We start from the raw sequence: 22,365 nt of genomic DNA, 5'->3' as shown, positions 1-22,365 counted from the left end.
CCCATGAGGCAGGGGACAGAGGTGAGAGCGTGCTGTGGTAGGGTGAGTCTGGGATTTGGAGGTAGCCCCAATAGTTTGAGTCCCTGCCCTGTGACCTTTCAGCTTTAGGGGCTGAGCTGGCTCTTCAGCCTCTCCGATTGCATCGTCCCCACCTGGGAGATGAGTGAGAAGGCTCCCGGGACTCAGAGGGGTGGTTGGGAAATGAAATGAGAAGATGTACAGAGAGAGGCCACTCGTCAACCAGGTTCTAGGTGGTAGTGTTTATTGTTACAGTGTTAACATTTCACCCGGGAGTCCCTCCTGGCCAGGGCCAGCCGCCAATGGTCAGGGGTGTCACCTTTGCTCCTGGACACAGCATCTCCTTGGCAGCCACAGTCTGTCCCTTGCACTCAGGACTCGGCGTGGGGGAAAGTCTCTTCCCATCAACCTTGGGGGAACACTGTTCGTTGCCCAGGGTGCAGCACCCCTTGAGGGCCTCAGAAGCTGGGAAATCCCAGCACATAGAACGTGGAGGGATTGATGGGAAGGGACAGGGGTAGCCCTGGAGCCTGGGACGCCCCCACCCCCGCAGGTAGGGAAGAAGAGGGGTCTGCCAAATCTCCCCTTCTGCCAAGACACCTTCTGTCACCGAGTCAGTGGCCCTGAGATTTGGGGGCATGGTGAGGAGGCCCCTCCATGCTAGTGTGGCTGTGGAGAGCTGCTTCCCTGCCTCAGCCAGCCCAGGCCCTCCTATCCTTCTCCCTGCTTCTCCGCAACCTGAGAAAGTGATGCTGCCAGACAGGCGGATGAACTTCTGCCAGGAACGAGGCGGCCTTGTAGAGCTGAGACTTAACTGGGCCAGTGCCTCCCCTTGACTCCGCGTGCGGCTCTGGGAGGAAGCAGGGGTGTCCAGCTGGTCCTAGGTGGTGAGTCCAGATGACTCCTTGCTCAGCTGCCTGCTGGAAGGCTGGAGTTCAGGAGGAGGCTGGCAATCAGCTCCTGAAGAAACAGCCACCGGAGACCCCCGGGATCACACCGCTAAGCTCATCCCACCATGGGGTCGCCATGCCTTGGGGTCGGTTTGATGGCCACTGGTTCTTTGGTCCCTACCCGGACTGCTCCCAGTCCTGGCACCACACACCCTTCCCAGGCACAGCACCCAGGGGCCTGGGTGACAATACCATGCCGAGGAGCACTTTCATGTGGTCCCCAAGCCCATGCACCACGTCACCCTTTGAAAACCAGGATCATAACTCGGTCATTTGGATGACGCATGCCAGGTCAGGGTCCCTGCGTGGCCTTGTGACCTGCCCTTGCCAACAGACCACCAAGGCTTGCCGTGCCATGCCTTCCTCTGCCCTGGAAACAGAGTGGGCATTTAGGATTATTCCAGCGGAGCCTGTTAATTTATCAACCAATCCAGCCTTGTGTTGAGAAGCCAGCTCGGAAGGCTGGCCTGGCTGCGGGGGGATGGGAGCGTCCCGCAGAGAAGCGCATGCTGCAGCAGAAGATGCACTGGAGGTCCTCGTGTGGCCCCAGGCCCCCTCGTCTACTGCTGTCCCATCAGGGACCCCTCAGCTCTCTGGGGGCCCATATACCCCAGCAGACAGGCTGTGTCTGGCTGTAGAGCAAGCTACCTATTGGACAACCTGGGTGAAGCTGCTCCTGTGTGATCACATCAGCATTCAGGCCCCTCTGCCAACCATGTTCGCCCAGCAGTGGGAGGAGAAGTGGGGGGCTACTTTTTATGGCTCCTAGAAGGCAGATCTGGGTTCCCTGACTACCCAGCCTGGACACGGGTTTTCAAGGACCTGTGGCATCAGATGAGGAAGTTCTCCCTCTTGTCTGGCTCCTCTCTGTAGCTTTGGGGTGCTGTGCGTTAGCTGGAGGGCACAGAGATAAGGGTGGGCTCAGAAATGGAACTCAAACTCAGCTAAGTCCCACACCAGAGAGGGGCTCTTCAGGGCCTGGATCAGGAATGGCCCCTTAGAAACAAGCATTCAGGTAAAAGGGGACACACACCGGCCCAGCTGCCACAGGGAATTTGGCTTCAGTCGTAAGAAAGGCTGTGCTTATGGAAGGTGCGGGCGGACTAGCTCTCATGCCTGCTGGCTAGGATGAGGGGCATGCATGGGCCTCAAGGGAAAGCAGTCGGCTAGCCAGAAGGGCAGGTGTCTGAGCCGTTCCTGGAAGCTGGGACCTGCCACAAGGGGAAGTCAACCTCCTGGGGCACCTGGCTTCAACAGAAGCAGACCACCATGGCTCAAGGAAAGGCTTGCTTCCATTACGGATGTGCGTGTCCAAGCCTAGCACACTGTGCTCCCGGTCTCCCTCAGCAGGGCCTCCTGGCCAGTGAAGTCCTCCTTGGGATCCTGAGTCAAGGGCTGTTGCAGGCCCGTGCCCACAGGAGCACCCCCTCTCCCCACCACCCACCAGAGTCTGAACACGAACCATTGCTTGTCTTCTTGTGCACGTGGCCCCAGCCAAAGCCGAGCTGGTGGGAACGAGGCCATCAACAGTTCTGGGTCTGGACACGGTGAAGGAGACATGCTTTGACCCCACCCTGATCCCATCTCACCAGTCTCCCCAGAGGTTACAGTGTGTTACAGGTATTAGCGAATGTTAATCCTCCCGGCATGACGGGAGGGGAGGAGGGCTCGAGAGAGGGAGGCAGGGAATCAGAAGTGGTGCAGATGAAGACATTGAGGCACAGAGAGGTGAAGTCGCTGGGACGCAGCCACACAGCAAGACAGTGGCAGAGCGGAGAAGGGAACCTGGGGCTCTCTCCACGGCCACCTGCAGGAGTGACTTTGCTCGGTGGAATTTGTGCCTCTGGGAGGGCAATGGTGAATCCAGCCTGCGTCCCGGGTGAAAGGGACATGATAACCAGGGCTTGTTTGCCCCCAAACCCACTGCCGAGCTTGGTGGGGCTGACCCTAACCAAACGCAGTCATCCCGGTCGTTGAGGGCCACAATGGCGTCCTGCATCCCAAGGACTACAAAGCGACACTGCCTGGAAACGATGGCGTTAAGCAGTGTCCTTGCAAGGAGCCGGTCCTGCAGCCCAGAGGGCCAAACAGCTCGTCAATGTGCCCTTCCGTGGGACATCGGATTTGAGAGTGGAAGGGGGACAGACCATCCACAACTGCACCCTCCAAAGAGATTCCGTGGCCCAAGTTCTCAGTCATGAGAGGCAGAGATCACCCCCTCAGTCGGACCGCTCAGCAAGGGCAGCATCCCTTGCCTCTGCTCTGCTGCAAAGGGGCCTCCGATGCCTGGCAGCCTGGCTCGGCCGGCTCCCAGCACGATCCATGCCAGGCTGTGGTCTGTGTGGTGGGAGAGGCCCCTGCGCCATCCTGACAGGTGTTTGGGAAAGACGAGGGCCCCTCCCCATCTTGGCAGCAGAGGCCGCAGCAGCTGCTCAGTGGCTGACAGTGGCTCAGAGACTGAGACTGCACAGAAGGGCCAAGGGGAGGCTGGGCCCCGGGGACCGGAAGTCCATGGCCCGCCCAAGACCGGCAGGCTGGCGCTGTGTCTCCTCCGGGTGCTTGCAGCGTGAAATCACAGGGGATTCTGCCCTGGGAGCTGAGGAGCAGCCTCAGCCGGAGGGAGCGGGGGAGGGGAGGGCTGGTGCCCAGGTCTCTATGTACAGTGGGGGTGGCCTCGGCCGGCTGGCCTGCTTCCTTCTAGGGTCCCGCAGGTCGGTGCTCACACATTGGTGACCTCCAGGCTGGAGTAGGCTTCCAGGCAGCACTGCTCGGGCCTGCTCTGCCGCTCATCCTCCCCACACTCTTCATTTTGCAGAGAACCATAGTCGTCGTGGAAATCAGGGTCTTTGCTGCTGAAGCCCCTGCCTATCTTCCCCAGGGGCAGCTGGGAGGAGAGGGGAGCAAAGGCAGAGAGCGGGGAAGAAGAGACACAATGAGGTGTTTTCACATGGACTTCCCGTGTGGCCTGAGGCCACGCATTTTACCTCTCCGCTCAGTGGCTAGTCTGGCTGCTCACTGTAAGGTCAGCAGTTCAAAACCACCAGGTTCCTTGGGAGAAAGGCGGGGCAAGGGGGGCGTCCCCTGCTATCAAGGTGGAATCCCACCTCTGGGAGAAGCTCCGCCCTGTCCCACAGGGTCGCTATGAGTTGGTGTGGACTCCACGGGGTGAGCTTGGTTTGGGTTGGTGCCCCCATGTTCAGGGCTAACGGGCAGCTCTGAGAGCAGACGCTTCTGTGTAGGGAGCTGGCCTGCCTCTGCACAGTTCTGCTGGAATCGGCAGAGGCTCCTCGCTTGCTATTGGCCATGTTGGTGGAGTTCAAACTGGAAGCTGGTTCTCAAGAGTTTGAGGTATATGCAGGCATTGACCGTAGAGATGCAGGGGGCCCCGAGTCTGTATCTGAAGCCACCCCCTTCCCAGGGAGACTGACACAGACAGGTGAGACCTACACTCCAAACGCCGTGCAAACCTCAGCTCTGTGCCTGATGCGTCATGCAGGTACCTTGAAGGTGGCCACCAAGACATCCTTCAGGCTGCACCTGTGACCTGGCCCATCCTTCCACTTCTACAGGCTCACCCAGCTGTCTGGAGGTAAGCTGGGAGAGGGCAGCTTGGTCGCCAAGAACAAAGAGCTTCCCCAGGTGTGCGGGACTCACAGGGGAGTGATGGGGGTACTTACCCGGCCTGCCTTGTACTTGATGGCACCGCAGTTCTCCTCCTTCCCAGTCCGGGGGATGCTGGAGGCCCTCCCGGGGGGCGTTCTGAAGCGCTCAGCTTCCCGGATGCCTGCCGAGCTGCAGAGAGGCCAGCCAGTCAATGCCACCCAGACATACCCACCAACACATACACATGCTCCATTGGTGACAACAGTCACAGCCGCTGAGATGGACAAAAGTCACGGGTTCAACTGTGAAGCCCAAAGGTTGGGGATCTGGACCCACCTAGATGTACCTTGGAAGAAAGGCCCGGTGATCTGCTTCCAACCAACCACCCGTTGCAAACCCCGTGGAAAGAACACAGTTTCACCTGGACACACACTGAGCTTGCCAGGAGCTTGAATCAACCCACCATTAGCTGGCTACTGGTGACTCTGATCCTCACAGCGTCCCTGAGAGGCAGGTCACTCACAGATGTTCAAAGATCAGATTTATAATGCTACTGGTAATAAAAGGCAAGGAGAGGAAAATTTGTGGGGAGGGGGAAAGGTATTTGCCGTATGGTAAACCCCACCCTAGCCAACATTGTTAGTGTGGAACCTTGGTGTGAGTCAGATGGCCCATGCCCCCATTGCTGTGACTTGGATTTGGAGACACAGGGGTACCCAGCAACTTGCCCATGAGGATGTGGGTGGTGGGTGACAGAGCCCAGATCCGAACCCAGGTGTCTGACTCCAGCCTCGTGCTGAAGCCTCCGGTCCACTGCAACCCTTCCCAAGAAAGGAAAGAGCAGGAGAAGCCCTCTGGAGTCCAGAGAACTAGCGTCATGTAAGGCACCTCAGGGCAGTTTTTCCGACTCTGTACTGGAAGCTTGTGTCCTGGACCCGACTCGTCGTCTGAGGCCCCACCACCACGCCTGTCTGTTAAGTCTCACCTCTGGGAGCAGGAATGTCTGTGTGACAGCCACGGGAGCCCCGTCGAGTTGCCCTGGCTCCTAGTGACCCCACGCAGAAAGGGACAAAACACTGGGGGCTGTGCCAGCCCCACTATCGCCTGCTGCTCGGGATGTTGTGAGCCACAGGATTCTCACCGCCTGGCTCTCCAGAAGTAGATCTCCAGGCCTTTCTTCCTAGTCTTCTTAGTCTGGAAGCGTCACCAAAACCTGCTCGGCATCACGTGAGCCTCTGCTGGCAGACAGCTGGTGCCTGTTCCTGAGGGGCCCCGGTGTCCGCTCAGGAGGTGAGCATGCTGCCCTTGACCCAGCAGTGCCTCGCTCTGTGAGGCCAGGGCTTGGCCAAGGGCAGCCTGCAGGCCAACTTCAGGACACCGACTACTTTTACCCATAAAGTTTGACTGGGCCCATCCACCCCATTTGTTCACACGTTGTCTCGGGCTGTCTCTGGCTCGCATGGCGCGGTTGGATTCTCGCCGCAGAGGCCATATGGCCCTCAATCCTAGAACGCTTGCCATCTGGCCTTTCACAGGAGAAGTTTACCCACGCTGCGTTAGGACATCAGTGTTGTGGATTTAAACAAACAAACAGACTCTGGATGGAGCAGGGAGTTGGGACAAGAATCCCGGACCTGCACTAGGCGTCCTGAATGAAGCCCACCAGCCACGGGCTTTTCCACTTTCTCTTCTTGGGAAGCCAGTGTCTACCCTGAGTTCTGGTCTCTCTTTCTCTGACCCCAGGACTTGGGCCCCATGATGGCGGGAAGCCACTTGCACCCCCTCTTTGAATCCATGCCAAACCCTGGCGACTCTGCCCAGACTCTCTAGGGACTCAGAACAGACAGGCTTGGCCGAAACCCTGGCTCTCCTGCTGTGTGGGCTGAGCAGGTGCGTGGGAAGCTTCAGTGCTGGTTTCAGGATCTGCAGGCCCGTTGGGGCAGGGGGGTGAAGGGCACGGCAGCAGGCACAGCACAGCAGAGCCAGCCTCAGGCAGTGGTTGTGGGGCTCATGACAAGAGATGGGTTGATGAGAAAAAGCAAAAACCCAACCCACTGTCCTCAAGTTAACTCCGACTCCTGCAACCCCACATGGCGCTGCGTAAAGCTGCTCCGCTGGGCTTCACGGGAAGGGAGGGGCAGCAGGCAGGAGGCAGCACCGGCCACTTGTCCAGCCAAGGTCTTGACACCACAGCTGCCACGTGTGCTTGGCAGGGCCCAGAAAACTAGGTTTCGCTCCTGTCTGCTCTTCCTTCATTCACCCCGAGACGAGCTGTCCCAAGTCCGGTGGGAAGCAATCCTGACTGTGGACACTATGCCAAGCCAGCCTCGTGCGTGCTGGCTGCAGAAGGGCGCCAGCCCCACTGAGTCGTGAGCATTAGTGGTCGAGTGAGCGTGGCAGATGTCCAGGACCCCCCTCTTGTGCTCACAGAAGTCAGGCCTCTGGAATCAGCTGCTTTCGGGCACCCTCTTCTCCTCGTGGAGCTATGCGTAGGGTGCCGGGAGAGCAGGCATCAGCAGCCGGCTCCACACTTGGGCAGCAGACCTCACCGTGTGCTCTGCACGGTAGGTTCCCGGCAGCCCCTCTCTCCTACAAGGTTTCAGGGTCAGATGAGGGATGTGCATGAAGCACAGAGGCCACTGCTTCACACGATGTCCCCAAAGTTCCCATCAGGCACCCAATCTTTTAGGGAAGCAGCGAACCCCAGGCTCATTAACTATCAATATCCAAATGGTGCACTTTAGGGCCAGGGCCAGGGGAGCAGAGGAAAGGGAGAGATATTAACAGATCAGGGCGCAAAGTCTCCCTGAGGCTTCAGAGTCCGAAGAGAACCCTGGGAGGCCTGACTATCTTCAGAGAATCCAGCGAACAGGGTGGGCTCAACCCCGGCCCTGCTCCCAGGTACAGAAAGGCATCTTCCTCTATGCAGGAGACAGGAAGTGGGCAAGCATTTTCTCCCAGCTCCTCTGATGACCCGGAGATAGCCTGGGGGGCACCCTGCCAGCCCTGCCTCTTGCCTGTCTGCTAGGCTTGGCTTTCCTGGAAACTTCAGCGCACCGTCCCAGCCTGGCACGGAGTTGCCACGGGCCACGGTGGACCAGGAGGTACAGGAAGTCCGGGCATGTCAGAGCAGGCTGGCAGAGACCATGTTTGGAATCTCTTTGCTGGCTCCGGTGTAGTGTTGTGGTGAAGGGAGAAGGCTGAGACAGGTGGCATCACGCTGAGACCTAAAAAATCATAGTAAATGTGTCTCTGCCAGATGTCCTCTGTCACCCTGACCGTGGGGCACAGCTCATGGTGATGACAGAAGGACAGTGTGTTCGGTAAAGGACACACCATTGAATCCAAGCATCCAAGCAACCAGGTTAGTGCTGGTCATCTCATGAGTTGGCAGCAGCTCAATGGTGACAAACAAGGACAAAGTCATCTTCAAGAGGCTCCAAGCCGCCTGTTCCCCTCTGTCCTCTTTAAGTGGCCTGAGGACCCCAAGGGCCACATCCACCAAGGCCCCCCTATCCAGGTGGACGTTGTTGGACAAGGAGCCGCCCTGGCTCCTCCTCTTGAGCAAGATGCAGCACGTCACTGAAGCCTTGTCTTTGTACCCTGAACCCGGGGGCAAAAATCCTGTTCGCTCAGCCCCACTCCTGGCTGCAGGGAGCTCAAATGAAACAAGGAACGGGTGGTAGTTTGTTGGTGAGAAATGGTGCTCGTTCTACAGCACTATGCGCCACTCAAAGAGCCCTGGTGACGTAGTGGGCTACACATCGAGCTGTTAACCATGAGGCCAGCAGTTCAAATCCACCACTTGATCCGAGGGAGGAAGCTTTAGTTTCAGAAACCCACAGGGGCAGTTCCACCCTGTCTTGTGGGGTCGCCGTGAGTCAGAATTGACTGGCTAGCAGTACAAATGGTCCATTTAGTCCAGGGTTGGGTCTTGGGCTCAGTAGGGGGATTCTCGCTGTCCCTGTGGGAGACCCAGGTTTGATTCTTGGCCAGTGCTCCCTCATGTACCCTGTGTCACTCTCTGTCGGTTGCCAGAGGCTGGCAGGCTACTTTACTGCAGAAGAGGATCCCAGTGGGGGCTCCCAGACTACAATGGATGGGAGAAAAGGCCCAGTAATCTTCCAGAGACCAGCCAATGAAAACCCTTGACATCAAAGTGGTCTGAGAGCTGTGCCCAGTCATTGGGCGGGGGGTGGGGGGGTGGGCAGGAGGGAGCAGCATGCTCTCCATGTGTCACCGTAGTCAAGGGTGACCCGGACAGCAGTGAACAGCAACATCATCCAGCTTCCCCCTCCACCCCCCGCGTGTCCCGGGCTAACACCCAAAGGCCTGGGTTAATGTGAAGCCAGCAGGGCTTCTCACGGATCTCACCACAAGCCTGGGGTCGACACACGCACCCCCACACCTCGGAATTTGCGTGGGGAGGGACTCTTGCGTCATCAGGGATGCTCTCGAAAATTCCTTAGGAGCCCACAGAGGTCTGTCTCCCTCCAGGGAACTGGCGTCTGCTCCCCTGACCCGGAGCGCAATCTCAGCAGTTTTCTGGAATACCACACAGGGACATTGACCCATGAGCCCAGCGTCTTGGTGAGCTGAGAACCCGGGGGAGCGCAGAGAACAGTTCTCCCCATCAGAGGAGCCTCAGCTGTCCTGTGTGTGATGGGGGAGCAACCAAGTCCCTTCCCCTCCGTTAGCAAGGGGCCCTTCTCAGAGGGGCCTGTGACATCCCCCCTGAAATGCAGACTCCCCCCACCCCACCCCCATTTAACGACCTACCACATAGGCTCACAACCTTACTTCAGGAAAAAAAAATTGCTTCCTGGCAAGGAAACGCTTTTGTACTATTTCCCAGAGTCCAGGACAAACCGTAGGCATCTGCTTTTGCAGGCCTGAACCCCCAATCCACATCCTCATTCCAGAGACCTCCAGGGGGCGGTGTTGCCCACTGTGGGATACCCTGGTCTCCCATCACCTTCCCCTGCATGAGTGCCAGACACGCCTTAGCACGCCCGCAGCTTCATGGCAACCCTGGGATTAGTCAGGAACGGCGCTGTTAATGTCTAGCTTTTGTCACTGCCCCAGGGCTCAGAACTAGTTACCGATCATGTGGCTCTGGACAGGAGGTCAGGGGAAGTGGACCACACTGAGAAGAGCCCTTGCTGCCCATTGGGGTAGATTTATGGCTCACAGAATAGCATTCTTATCAGCACCCCCTGGAAATGATACGCATGCTCCTTATGGGCCTGGGAATCTACGTTCTACATACGGGGGCTCGTCACATGCAAACTACAGACCTAAGTTCCTTATCAATGTCGATATAAAAACCCTCAATAAAACACCAGGGAAACCAATGCACCAGGACCAGGTGGGATTTCTGCCAGAAATGCAAGGTTGGCTCAAGATCTGCAACTCAATCAAGTGATACAATATGTGCGCAGAGGAAGACACAACTTGGGCTCTAACATGTCCTAAAGGCGTGATCTTGAGTGAGGACCTCCTTCCATCTATAAAGGAGGGTCTCCAGAATTGCTGAGAGAATTTAATTAGACAGTGATCACACAGTTAGTGATCAGTAAGTGGTCACCTAACCCTGAATGCTAATCAAGTAGTGACCACTTACTATGTCAATTACCTTCTTTCTTACTACCAATGCGGTTGTCGTTAGGTGGTGGAAATAATGAAACCCTTGACTACTAGCCAAAAGGTTGGTGGTTCAAGCCCACCCAGAAGTGTCTTGAGAGACAGGCCTGGTGACCAGCTTCTGAAAGGTTATGGCCTTCAAGACCTTCTGCATCGTGGGTCAGAATCGATCGACAACTACCAACAACCCCAAAAGCAATTGTTTTTAGGGAGCAAACCTATTGGAGGGGCATAGTTTATTCATTCTTGGGTCACTTTTTAGATGAGGAGTCCGGCCCAGGTGGCCTGATACCGCCTGCTCACCTGGGTCAGAAGAACCATTGGTCTGTGCATTCCTGCCTCCAAACCTTCACCCCCATCTCATCTGCCCGAAACAACTACCTAAGACCACTGAGCAGCTGCGAAGCCTCCTCAGCCCACTGGCTATTCCTAACACAGGCAATGGTCATCCTCAGTCCAGGGAGGCCGGGGTATTTGCACATTAACCATGTGTTAGCCAGGGCCTCAGGACTCCTCTGCCTCTTTCCGGCTTGTGCACTATGCTTCTCTGAGCCTCAGTTTCTTGAACCGTAGAAGGGGGTCGCCTTGTTGCAAGGAACACTTGGAATGTGGCAAGCCACGGAGGCAGGAGAGCCAGCCAGGGCAGTCGCTCCCCCACCCCCCCAGTTCCCACCTGCCCGGTGGGGCCGGCTGGCACTCACTTGGCAGGGTGGAAGATGGCACTCATCTCCTCGGCCAGGTGTCTCCGCAGGATGTGCTTCCCACTGGGGATGCCCAGGGCCGTGGCCATGGCCTCAGCGTTGAACGTGGGCTCCAGCACCAGCACGGCTCCATGAACACCGCTGTTCGTCAGGTTGTCTGCATACTCCTGAGGGCAAAGGCATGAAGTCAGTTAGCTCAGGAGCCCCCCCACCCATTAGCCTGAGAAGGTCCCTCTATGGTCTGAGAGGGTCCCCTGTTAGTCTGAGAGAAACCCATCTCCTGAGATACTCCCTGTTAGCATGAAACAGTCCCCCTATTAGCCTGAGAGAACGCCATCTCCGGAAAGGCGCTGCCTGTTGGCCTGAGAGGGTCCCTCTATTAGCATGACAGGGTCTCTTTGTCCTTCTGCGAAGGCCCTCCTATTAATCAGAGAGAATCTCATCTCCGAGAAGACTGCCAATTCACATGCCTCCAAAGGCAAGGACTTCTCTCTCTCTGGGATCAGTTCATTTAATTCTGGGTAAGGGGGGGGGCCTCCCACACTTTTAGAGAGATGTGGGTGGCAGAGCTGAGACTCTGCATCCCTGACATGTCCCGGAGTCCAGCAGGCAATACTGAGTGCAAAAATGGTCTGGGGCCTCGGCCCATCCTTGCCAATGGGAGTGAGGTGGGTGAGAGCACCCTTACCTGGATGGGGTCCTACTGCTGAGGGGCGAGTGGTCCCTCCTCTCGAGTGACAGGAGCCTGAGTCTTCCTGCTGGACTGGGCCCCAGGGCCCAGTTCACAAGTAAGGCTGCTGATTTACATACATATTTGCGTGTGGTTTGCATATGCCTGGGAGTCCCTGCCATCCCTCCTCACCTTCAGGTCGATGTCTCGCACCCACTTGAGCACCCGCTGGTTGGTCCAGACCACAGGGTCAATGTTCTGTGTCTCACAGCGGGCCCGACGCTCCTGGAGAGCCTGTGGGAGATAGCTGGGTCAGTGGGTGGGGGTGAGACCAGGGAGCACACAGGGGTCTCATGTGGGCCCTCATGGGGCTGGCATGGAGAGTTACCCCAGCTTGGCCATAGACATCTGTTCTGACCACACTGCCTCCTGGGGCAGAGTGGGGCTTTGGGCTGGGGTGTAGCTACAGCTGCCCAGTGATGCGCCCTTCCAAGCTCCTGGCTTGGACAGGCTCTCCATGGGCACTGGAGGGTCTATGGGTATTGGCTGGGAGGCCACGAGGGACAGGCTTTTGAGTCTGCTGGCCCCCAAGGCAGGGATGTCACCTGGTCTAAAGCATCTCCCTCAGCATCCTGAAGAGCAAAGTCTGCCTGTCACCCATCGGCAAAGCTGGGGGCAGGTCTGGCCGCCAGCTCCTCCTGTATGGCCCCCAGCAGTCCTTTTCCTGCCCTTCTGTAAGAGGTCGGCCTCTCATGTCTGTCCTCTATCCACCTGGGTTCCCATTGGCCAGGGACTATGTCCTCATCATCTTCTTGTCCCCAGGGCCCACAGTGGAGGGACTCAGCAGGGCTCTCTGAACTGCTTTCCTGACCCTGAATGGCTTGTGCTCTGCTCTTCACACTTAGAAAGTGAACCCATTGGGCAGACGCCAGGGCCTCTCCCTCGGGGACTATGGGTGAGTGTGCTGGATAGGAAGGGTGGGTGCAGCTGGCACTCAGATCACAGGGCACTCAGAGTCCACACAGGCCTGCTGCCCCCAGCCTGCCCTGCCATTCAGAACTCAGCACTGCTGTGTCACAGGTCTCTCCTCTGGCCCCGCCGGCCTGCTTCCCCACCTGTGTTCACAGATGGATCCTTGAGGTTCCCCCTCCCAGGCTCAGTCTAGCTGCCACCACCTCTGGGAGCCTCCCCATCCCCTGGGCTGGCTCAAGGGTGTCTTCTCCAGGCCACTGGTCTTATCTGTGGTTCCCTGATGAGGTGTGGGTTCTAGAGAAGGAGGGATGTATTCCTCGGTCTCCCCATCTCCCCTGAATGAGCCCCAGACCTTCCCCATGGTGGTACCCAATACACAATGTTGGAAGAAGAGTGGGGGTAATGGGAAGAAAGGATTTGGGGAGAAGTGGGTGGATGAATGGATGGATGGATGGATGGATGACAGACAGATGGGTGGCTGGATAGAAGTATGGATGAAAGCGTAGAGGGTGGATGGACAGACAGACATGTAGATTAATGTATACATACATGGTGGATGTCAGAAGGGGCAGGGAGACGGGACAATCACACATAGCCCTCCCTCCTTGCCTCGCCCTGGCCTGGTGAAGTTCACTTACCTCCCTGCTGAAGTTCACTTGGTACAGCAGCTCGATCCCCAGCAGGATGCTGACCTGGTGGAACTTTTTGGACACGTTCAGGTGCTTCTCCAGGTCCCGCTTCATTAGGGAGTTCAGCATCCGCCCGTCCACGAGGTGGTTCTGGAAGGCCTGGGAGTACTGGGACAGGCCGAGGTCATTCAGCCAGGCTTTGGCCACCCAGTGATGGTCCAGGTCTGCCGCTTTGGACAGGCTGGTGAGGGAGAAGATGCAGAAGGGAGGGAGGGAGGCATGGGTGGGCAGAAAGTGGGACAGGCGAGAGGAGACAGACAAACAGGGAGGGGAACAGAGAAAGCCACAGGAGGCAGTGGTGGACAGGGAGAGAGTGGAGAGTAGAGGGGAAGGAGGCAGGACAGAGGTGGGAGGAGAGAGCCAGGGGCAAGGAGACAGAGGCAAAGACATTGAGGGAGAGAAAGAAGAAAACAGAAGGGACGGACAGGAAAGACCTTGGGATACAGGCAGACGCCGAGAGAGGCACCAGGGACAGCGACAGGGAGCACGGGGAAGCGGTGTAGCTGCTCCCCCTCCCCGCCCCTCCCTGCTCCCACCAGGGGGTCTGAGGAACCCTGGGCTCCCATTGCCTCTGCCTCCTGCCCTTCCCCCCTCCCCCAGCTGCTGCTGCTGTCCCACTTGGTGCAAATGAGGAACAGGCTTTGCTGCTGATCCAAGGGTTGGGGAGGTCAAACCCACCCAGAGGCTCCCGGGAAGAACACCTGGAGCCTCGCTTCCCAAACCTCCAGCACTGAAAACCTGAGCCAGTGCAGCTGGACTCTGAAACGCACGGAAAACCTGAGCCAGTGCAGCTGGACTCTGAAACGCACGGAAAACCTGAGCCAGTGCAGCTGGACTCTGAAACGCACGGTCCAAACTGGCGCCCGAGAAACCATTTCCTTTGTAATGTTCACTTGCCGGGACGCAAGGGGCGCGGCCGCAGCGTTGTTTGCCATGGTGTGCGGGGTGTCGGGGAGTTGTCCCGGGCCACAGGGTGGGCCCGCTGGGGAGTCAGGGGTTAAACCTATTTGCTGGTCCCAAGCCCTCTCGCTGCTGTGTCTGGGGCTTTTGTGAATCCCACGCAGAACGTGTCCTTGTGTCACACACATCGTTGGCAAAGCACAACAACGACGTCTCATGAAATTATAGGGGGGGGGAGTCCCCTCCCACCCCCCACCCCAGGAGGTTGTGCCCGGAAAGGGTGCCGGCTCTGCGGTCATTCCCCTGAGGACCACACGGTGGCACGCTTGCAGAAGGGAGGAGGGCAGCGTTCCCAACCTACTGCATGACTGAAAAAATGGAGCTGATACCAAGGGCTCAAGTAGAAAGCAAAGGTTTTGAGAATGATGATGGAAACAAATGTACAAATGTGACTGACACAATGGAGAGATATATGGATTGTGATGAGCTGTACGAGCCCCCAATAAAATGATTTTTTAAAAAGAAGAAAAGAAAAAACGGCCAGAGGTGCTGGCAGGGAGAAACATGGTGTGGTCCCGTGGGAGCTTCTGGGCCACAGAATCCAACTTCCTTCCCTTCCCCCAGGTAGACAAACAAGCGGCCCGTCACTGTCACCTGCTTCCCAGCCCTGAGGGTGAGGGGTGAGGGGTGAGGAGGGGAACAGAGGCAGTGAGGTGGGCAAGAGACCTCTCTTACTGCAATGACTCTAGGGTGGCCCAGCCTGTGAGCCTGGGTGGTTTTGACCCCACCTCAGCCCCCTGCTCAATCTTATGTCCTATGCCACTACAGGTGCCCCCTTCTCCCTTTCCATGTCCCTTCTCAGATGGCAGTCAGCGTGATGGCAGCCGAGGGGCAAGTGCTGGGGAGCAGACCTCATGCCCATGTGGGAGACCCGGACCCCATTCTGGTCGGGACTCCTGTGGAATGGGTCTCAGCGAAGCGTCCAGACTGGAGATTCTCGCCGGAGAGTCTGACCGTGGATCCACAACTGGTCTCTGGGGTGGCTGGGGGCGGGACGGAGCTTTACTCTGTCCTGCAAGGGTCATTGTCCCTATTCAAGCCCACAGGGGCCGGGGGCAGCTAGTGATAGCAAACGCCGTGGGGAGCACGGGTTGGAAGTTCAAACCCACCAACTGCTCTGTGGTAAAGAGACATGGCTCTCTGCTCCTGTAAAGGTCCAGACTCGGAAACCCAGGGGCAGTTGGACTCTGTCCTGTAGACCTGTGATGAGTCAGCATTGACTCGATGGCAGGGAGAGAGTTTGGCATCTGAAAACACAGCTTCCAAATTCACTGCTCATGCTCTCAACCCCTCCTGTCTGCCTCCCACAGACACCTCACACCTAAAAGTTTCCGCCCACAAATCATCAGGGCCCCTTCTCAGCCACCCCTCCCTCCCTCTCACCCCACCCATCCAGGTCAGAGACCAAATCACTCTTGCCTGCCCCTCCCCTTCCTCCCCCCTGGCTACTCCATCCATCACTCTGCTCAGCTCCGCCTGAACATCCACTGGTCATGGCAGTGCCCTGCATACATCGTCCCTTTGTGCCAACAACTTCTTCCTTGCCAACCCCACCCCCAGGCCTATTTCTCAGAATGCAATGCCTGCTGGGGGCTGCCAGAGAGACCAGCTGCGCCTGGAGGGCAGGGTGTGACTTATCCCGCCACAGCCCCCTCCACTTATCCCATTCCCAGGGGCCTGCTCAGGGTGAGGTGGGGGGAGGGAAAGCGGGCCCCCACCTGGTGCCCTCCGGCCCAAGACCAGCTCCCTCCAGGGATCAGAAGTCCTGGGCAGCTTCCTCGTGGCCCTGTCACTCAGCAGGACCCTCACAGGCAGGGCACACCTGCTCTGAGGTAAGTCTAAGGTAAGGCAGGTGCGGCAAGTGCACTTGAAGCAGAGAGGCAAAGGCTGAACAGTTTCTCCGCACCATGCAGTTTCCACCGCCCGCTGGGAGGGATCATTTAAATCATTAGCAAGTTCAATGTAATCCTCCCTCCTCTCAGCACCTCCGTGGGGTTAAGGCAGGCTGCTTGGCCCTGGGCCCTGCTGCGCTGCTTAGAAAGGGAAGGGATTACAAACCATAACTGGGAGCCCGTCTGAGCGAGTCCAGCTTCCCGAAAGCAGGGAAGATGCTGCCGGGCCCGGGGCTGCAAGGGCTGTGGCTGACAGGGACTGGGGTAGCTGCTGGTCCGCTTGAAGACAGGGTTGGCTCGGCAGATCATTGGGGTAACAAGACTCAGGGCGGGGGGCTCCCCAGCTTAATCTACTTGACAGAGACACATTAATCATCAGCAGTGCCCCTCTGCCTGCCAGCCAGCCACCCTGCTTCTCATTAAAGTGCTCCCCACGGGGCCTCCGCTTGGAAGCACTTCCGCACATGCTGATTTGAGCTGTCCTAGAAGCCAAGACTAAAGCCACGTGGCATTAAAAGTCATTCGGACATTCTGTTAAATAAGCCACAGCCCCTCTCCCTGCAAACTGGGAGCTGATTAAGTCCTCAGATCTGAGAATGGGCCCATGACTTAGACACCTGGATCAGGATTCAGGGCAGTCATGCTTGCCTTGCGCATGGCAAGGACTGACAGACAGCGAATGTCAGGTCCTCAGCACAAAGCCCGGGGTGCCGTGAGGGGGACATACGCCATAGCAGCAGGAGTTGTCCTCATCTGGAACAAAAGGGACACAGAGATCTGGGAATTTTCTGCACCTCACTTTTCTCATCTTGAAAATGGGGGTGAGGATGTCCATCCTGCATTGATGGCATGGGGATTCAATACAACTCAGCCCATAAGTGATAGGCAGTAGGCTGGCCAAGAGGCAGTGGGCTTCCTTGTCAGGATATAAAAGGCAAGAAGTGGCCCAGAGAGGGCAATGCTATGGGCAAGGTCACACCAACTGTCATGGCTGGGAATGTCCTCAGAGATGACCTCACTGGGGGGGGTGTCTCATCTCAGAACCCCAAAAGTCCCATGGGTGGTCCAGAGCATCCCAGAATGCAAAGCTGTGAATTCTTGTATACTTCTTCTGGAGAGAGCATCAAAGAGTTTTGATTGTTTTAAAATTATATTCTCAAAGGAGTTTTAGCCCTAAGAGTGTTTACAAACCACTGTTTTTCGGGGGTGGGGGGAGACTTCTAAGCAAGATCTTGACCAGGCTGCATGGTTCTCCTGCCACTTACCTCCAAATGAGAGAAGAGAGAGACGGACTGAAAAATGTCAACACAACTTCAAGATCTGGAACATCCTAGGTCCTGACTCAGACCAGGTGTTCTAGAATTTTACCAAGGATGTGGCTAAACCAACTTTTGTGAAAGAGACAGTCTGCGACGGAGGACCTAACCACCAACCACAGCTTAGACGGAAGGATGGGAGACTGGACAGAAAGAAAGCTGTTTGTCTCTTGGAATGGTCCAGGCAGGAGACAGGCTAAGGAAATACCTGTGTTGTCCTTCAAGGGCAGAAAAGGACCATCCCTGGAACAACCTGGGGACCAACAGAAAGTCTGGAAGTGGCACAGGAAGCAGGGCTACCTTGGTTCCAAAGGGTAGAACCTTAGTTCGTTGGGGCTCAAAGGGTACGGGCAGGGCTTCCTGGATCTCAGAGCATCTCTTGAGCCTCTCTAGCCCCTTTGCTGAGAAGGCTTGCGACAGCCAGACTCTACACACAGGGTGTAGAGCATGTACAAGAAGGCCCCCTGGTTCTCCATTCTGGAAGTTCGGGGCTGTCTGGAACTGGATGCAGCTGTGTGTTCCTAAGTATTCAAGCTCCCTGCAGCTCTTACATCTGGCTGCTTGTTTAAGGCTGCCCCTTTGGAGCCTCTGTAGAACTGTGGTCTATGGAGGCTCTCTGCTGGGGAGACTTGGGCAGTGGCCCTCAGTTCCCTTGCACTTTTGAGGGTGAAGCAGGCTCACACCCACCCCTCTCTGTACCATGTACCCCTCCCTGCCCTGTTCAATAACTGACCATTGTGGTAAGAAGGGGGCAGGGGGTGGGGTGGGAGGATTTTCCAGGTTGAGTGACTGAGCACTGGGAAGGCTTCTGGGGGTGTGGGGAAGGAAATGGGTGGTGAATGCAAGGTGCGTGTGGACGCTCCAGATGAGGAAGCCCAGCAGGGGTGCACACTGCCCCCCAGTTTCCGCCCGTGCCCTTCCTCTTACCCACAGACCTGACACTGCCCTCTCAGAGCTGCCTCTCCTTGCCTATAAAACACTAACAGTGAGCACCCGTCCCCCCCCCCCCCCCCAGCTCCTGCCACATGGTCACCTGGGGACATCAGAGCAGCCAGGTGCAGAGCCCTTTCCCTTAGGAACAGCAACACTCCCGGTCCCATGACGGTGGGCCATCTGCTTGCTGGATGGGCAGGGTCTGACAGGCTACAGCCCCGCCCCCCACCCACTCACCATGTTCTCTTGCTTAGCTCACCTGGGGTCCCTGCCTATGTTTCTGGTCTGGCTCTTTCTCACCACCTAGAAGTCCCACAGCAGTGAGTTTCCTGCCTGTATCCCGGCCGCCCACTCCCACCCTTGAGCGGCTCTTTCTTTTATCCACAAAGAGGGTTCTGCAAACACGAGCACCCGCCCGCAGGTCTGATTAATTAACTGCACGAAAATGATGATGGAGAAGCCAGTGAAGGAGATAATTATGCAAAAACAGAAAGTGTCAGGTTTACAGAGCATCTTCCTCCCTGTTCCGCATGCCCAGGGCTGGGGGCAGGCAGGGGGTGGGCTGTGTGTGTGTGTGTGTGTGTGTGTGTAGGGGGAGCACCTGTGTGTGTGTGTGTGTGTGTGTGTGTGTGTGTGTAGGGGGAGCACCTGGTGGGTGGGAACTCCAGATTGGTGCTGGCCCAATCCTCTTGGGAAAGTGATTTCAATAAATCCCTCCATGCCTGTCCCTCCATTCAGTCCCCTTGGCCCCTGTCCCCCTGCCGTCTTCCCTCACCCTGGACTAGGACCTGAGTAGGTGGGGCAGGTGTTTTGGCTCAGTTCACTGACAGCCACCTGGCCAGCTACCAAGGGGGAAGGGTTCCAGGGGGTTGAGGTGGGGGGTAGTGGGGGTGGTCCTGAGCCTCCCTGTGTGTCCATCCCCCTGTGGGAAGGACTCATTCACATTGGGGTAGGCCTACCTGGTGTCACTCAGGAGGAGCAAGGGGCAGGGCGGGGCGGGTGGTGGGTGGGGGAGGCAACAAGCGCACTGAACAGGGTGACATTGTCAGCGGGGCTGACGTCCAAAGGACGGCCTATGAAAGTGTATGCCCCACCGAGCAGATATTGATCACTTTTCCTGAAAGGATCCCAGTGGTCAGTTTCACTACCAAGGGCATTTTATGTAAGCCCAGCAATATACAAGGAATATGTCCAAAAGCATGCTTTCAAATCACAGGAAACTTTAAGACGGACAGATAAAACTGCAAAGCTCTTGTTTCTCCACAGAGGCTCCGTCTAGGTCGACACACTTCTGGTGGCGGTGTTTCCATCTTCCCCAAAGATTTCTACTCTCGGCTCACGACCCTGGGAAATGGCCCCTGAACTTAGGGCGCACAAAGAAATCTGCCAAAGGTAAGCTCAGCCCCGTGGCTGGGGGGGTCAGGCTTCCCAGTGGAATTCTCTGAGGATAGCCTATTCCCTGGATGAAAGAGAGGGCGCATGGTGGGGCCAACCCTGGGTCAGACTGCCCTGGCCTTTATCTCACCAAGGCAATTTTAATGATCTTAAAACGTCCCTAATAAGCTCCTGTGACGACGGTCCTTTGAGAAAAGCCATCCAGATGATCCCTTTGGAGTCCCCAAACCCAGTGGCCGTGACCTCTCTTGAATGCCACTGGCCCAGCAGATCCCCTAGAAAGCCACTGTTGGAACTAAGCTTGTTTTGGAAGACTCAGGCGAGTGTGCTACAGAGAGAGACGCGTGGACGTGTTGGGTGGGGAATGAGCCTCGGCACGTTTGAACTGGCGCCCTCGTGGCAATGTGCTTTGACTTCCTCTTCAACCTACAAGGGCCAAACTCTTTGCGGGTTTACTTTGGAGTCTTCTGCAGGATCAGAGCTGTCCTTGTCATTCGGTGACAGTGACACCCACCGGCATCGGCTGCTACACGCACACCCTGCTGTTTTCGTTGCTGCTAGTGTGTTCAGGGTCACTAACGAACTCTGTTAAGTTGTGTGGTGTCTGCGCTTCAAGATGGCGGTGATTATTGTTGGTAAATACCGAAGAGTGGGTTCCCACTCACCGCGCCCCGAAGCACAACAGCACGGAACACCGTCTGGCCCTGTCCCTTCTTCACAATGGTCCTTCTGTTTGAACCCCCACCCCGCCCCCCTCGTCATGGAAGCCACTGTGTCAATCTACCCCCTTGATGGTCTTCCTTCTTTTCCGCTGTCTGATACGGTTCCAGCAGGCTGTCTGTCCTCCGCCAGGGACTGGTCTCTCCTGACAACATGTCCAATGTATGTGAGACCAAGTCTCACCATCCTTGCTTCTAAGGAGCGTTCTGGTTGTGCTTCTAAAGCAGTGGTGCTTAACCTTCCTCGTGCCACGACCCTTTCATGCAGTTCCTCCTGTGGGGGTGACCCTTCAACCATAAAATTATCTTCGTTACTACTGTTGTGAATCGGGCAACCCTTGTGAAAGGGTTGTTTGACCCCCAAAGGGGTCGAGGCCCACAGGTTGAGAACCGCTGTTCTAAAACAAATTTCTTGGTTCTTTTGGCAGTTCATGATATTTTGAATATTCTCTTCCAGCACCATAATTCAAAGGCGTTGACTCTCCTTTGGGTCTTATTCAACGTCCAACTTTGACATGTATACGAGGCAGTTGAAAACAGCACGGCTTGGGTCAGTGGTACGTTAGTCCTCACAGTGACAGACACCCTTGCTGTAAAGAGCTCTTGCACAGCCAAGTTAACCAGTGCAAGGTGTCTTTGGATCTCTTGACTGCTGCTTCCATGAGCCTTGATTATGGATCCAAGAAAGACCAAATCCTCGACAACTCCAATTTTCTTCTCATTATCGTGTTGTTGAAAGTGATGGAATGGTTACACATTGGGCTGCTAACCACAAGGTCATCAGGTCAAAACCACCAACTGCTCCCTGACAGCAAGAAGAGGCTTTCTAGGCTTGTAAAGAGTTACCGCTTCAGAAACCCACGGGGGGACTTTTGTCCTGTCTGATAAGGTATTTTAGGAATCGGAGTCAGCTTCCTGGCAGTGAGTTTGTTTTTTATCATGATGTTACTACCTATTGGTCCAACTATGAGGATTTTAGTCTTGACATTGAGTTGTGAATCCGTGGTGAAGGCTGCAATCCTTGATCTTCATCAGCAAGTGCTTCAAGGCCTCCTGTCTTTCAGTAAGCAAGGCTGTGTCATCTGCTTATCACAGATTGCTAATAAACATTCCTGATGTGACACTCTTCATACGTAATCTGGCTTCTCTGATCATTTGCTTGGGCTACAGATTGAATAAGTATGGCCAGAGGAGACACAACTTTCTTGATGTCAAACCATGTAGAATTTCATTTTTCTCTTCACACAACTGCCTCTTGAGCCATGTAGCTTCCCAATGAGCCCAATGAAGTTGTGGTAGTTACATAATTTCGTGTCAACTTGAAGATATAAACGTGTAGGGGTGGAGTCTAGCCTGTCAATCAGGTCACAGCCTGATGGTACCTCCTTGTGGGCGTGACCTCATAAGGAGGGTCATGGGAACCTGCCTACTCTCTCTCTCTCTGCCTTCACCTTCCTGTTAAGCGATGCTGAGACCTTCGTGGGCCCTGTGATGTGGCCACCACCATTGGATCCACAAGACTTTGCACCCACCAGCCTGTGATATTCCTGCATTCTGCATCATTAATGTAGCCGTGTGACTCTTAAGAAGAATTTATAGACTAGTATTGGACTTACGAACTAGGATCACACTTACGAATTTGATGTGAACTGGGCTGGGATGTTTGCTTGATATATAATTACTTATTGATATAAAACTCTTTCTTATACATATATGAGTGTCACTGAATTTGTTTTTGGAGTCAACCTGGCCTAAGAGAAATTCCCATTCTTCTCAAAGTGATCCATAATTTTTTTTTATGATTCACACAGTCTAATGCCTTGACCTAGTCAATAAAATACAGATTAAACATATTTCTGATATTCTCTGCTTTCAGTCAAGGTTCATCAACACCAGTAATGATG

General features: G+C 55.9%; 1 protein-coding gene across 1 annotated transcript in view; it reads right to left on the bottom strand.

Moving 5' to 3' along the window:
* Window positions 1-271: 271 nt before the first annotated feature.
* Window positions 272-22,365, bottom strand: part of KAZN (kazrin, periplakin interacting protein) — a 145,674-nt gene continuing 123,580 nt past the window's right edge. The window contains exons 11-15 of the mRNA XM_075550934.1: window positions 13,196-13,427; window positions 11,778-11,879; window positions 10,916-11,082; window positions 4,646-4,760; window positions 272-3,852 (exon numbers count right to left, since the gene is read on the bottom strand). Of these exons, the coding sequence (XP_075407049.1) occupies window positions 3,688-3,852; window positions 4,646-4,760; window positions 10,916-11,082; window positions 11,778-11,879; window positions 13,196-13,427 (781 nt within the window). The 3' untranslated portion in view covers window positions 272-3,687. The remainder of the gene's footprint in view (window positions 3,853-4,645; window positions 4,761-10,915; window positions 11,083-11,777; window positions 11,880-13,195; window positions 13,428-22,365) is intronic.

Source organism: Tenrec ecaudatus, chromosome 1 (genome assembly GCF_050624435.1).
Source record: "Tenrec ecaudatus isolate mTenEca1 chromosome 1, mTenEca1.hap1, whole genome shotgun sequence".
Classification (NCBI taxonomy): domain Eukaryota; kingdom Metazoa; phylum Chordata; class Mammalia; order Afrosoricida; family Tenrecidae; genus Tenrec; species Tenrec ecaudatus.
Note: the sequence above shows the minus strand (reverse complement) of the source record. Positions and strands in the feature narration are given on the sequence as shown.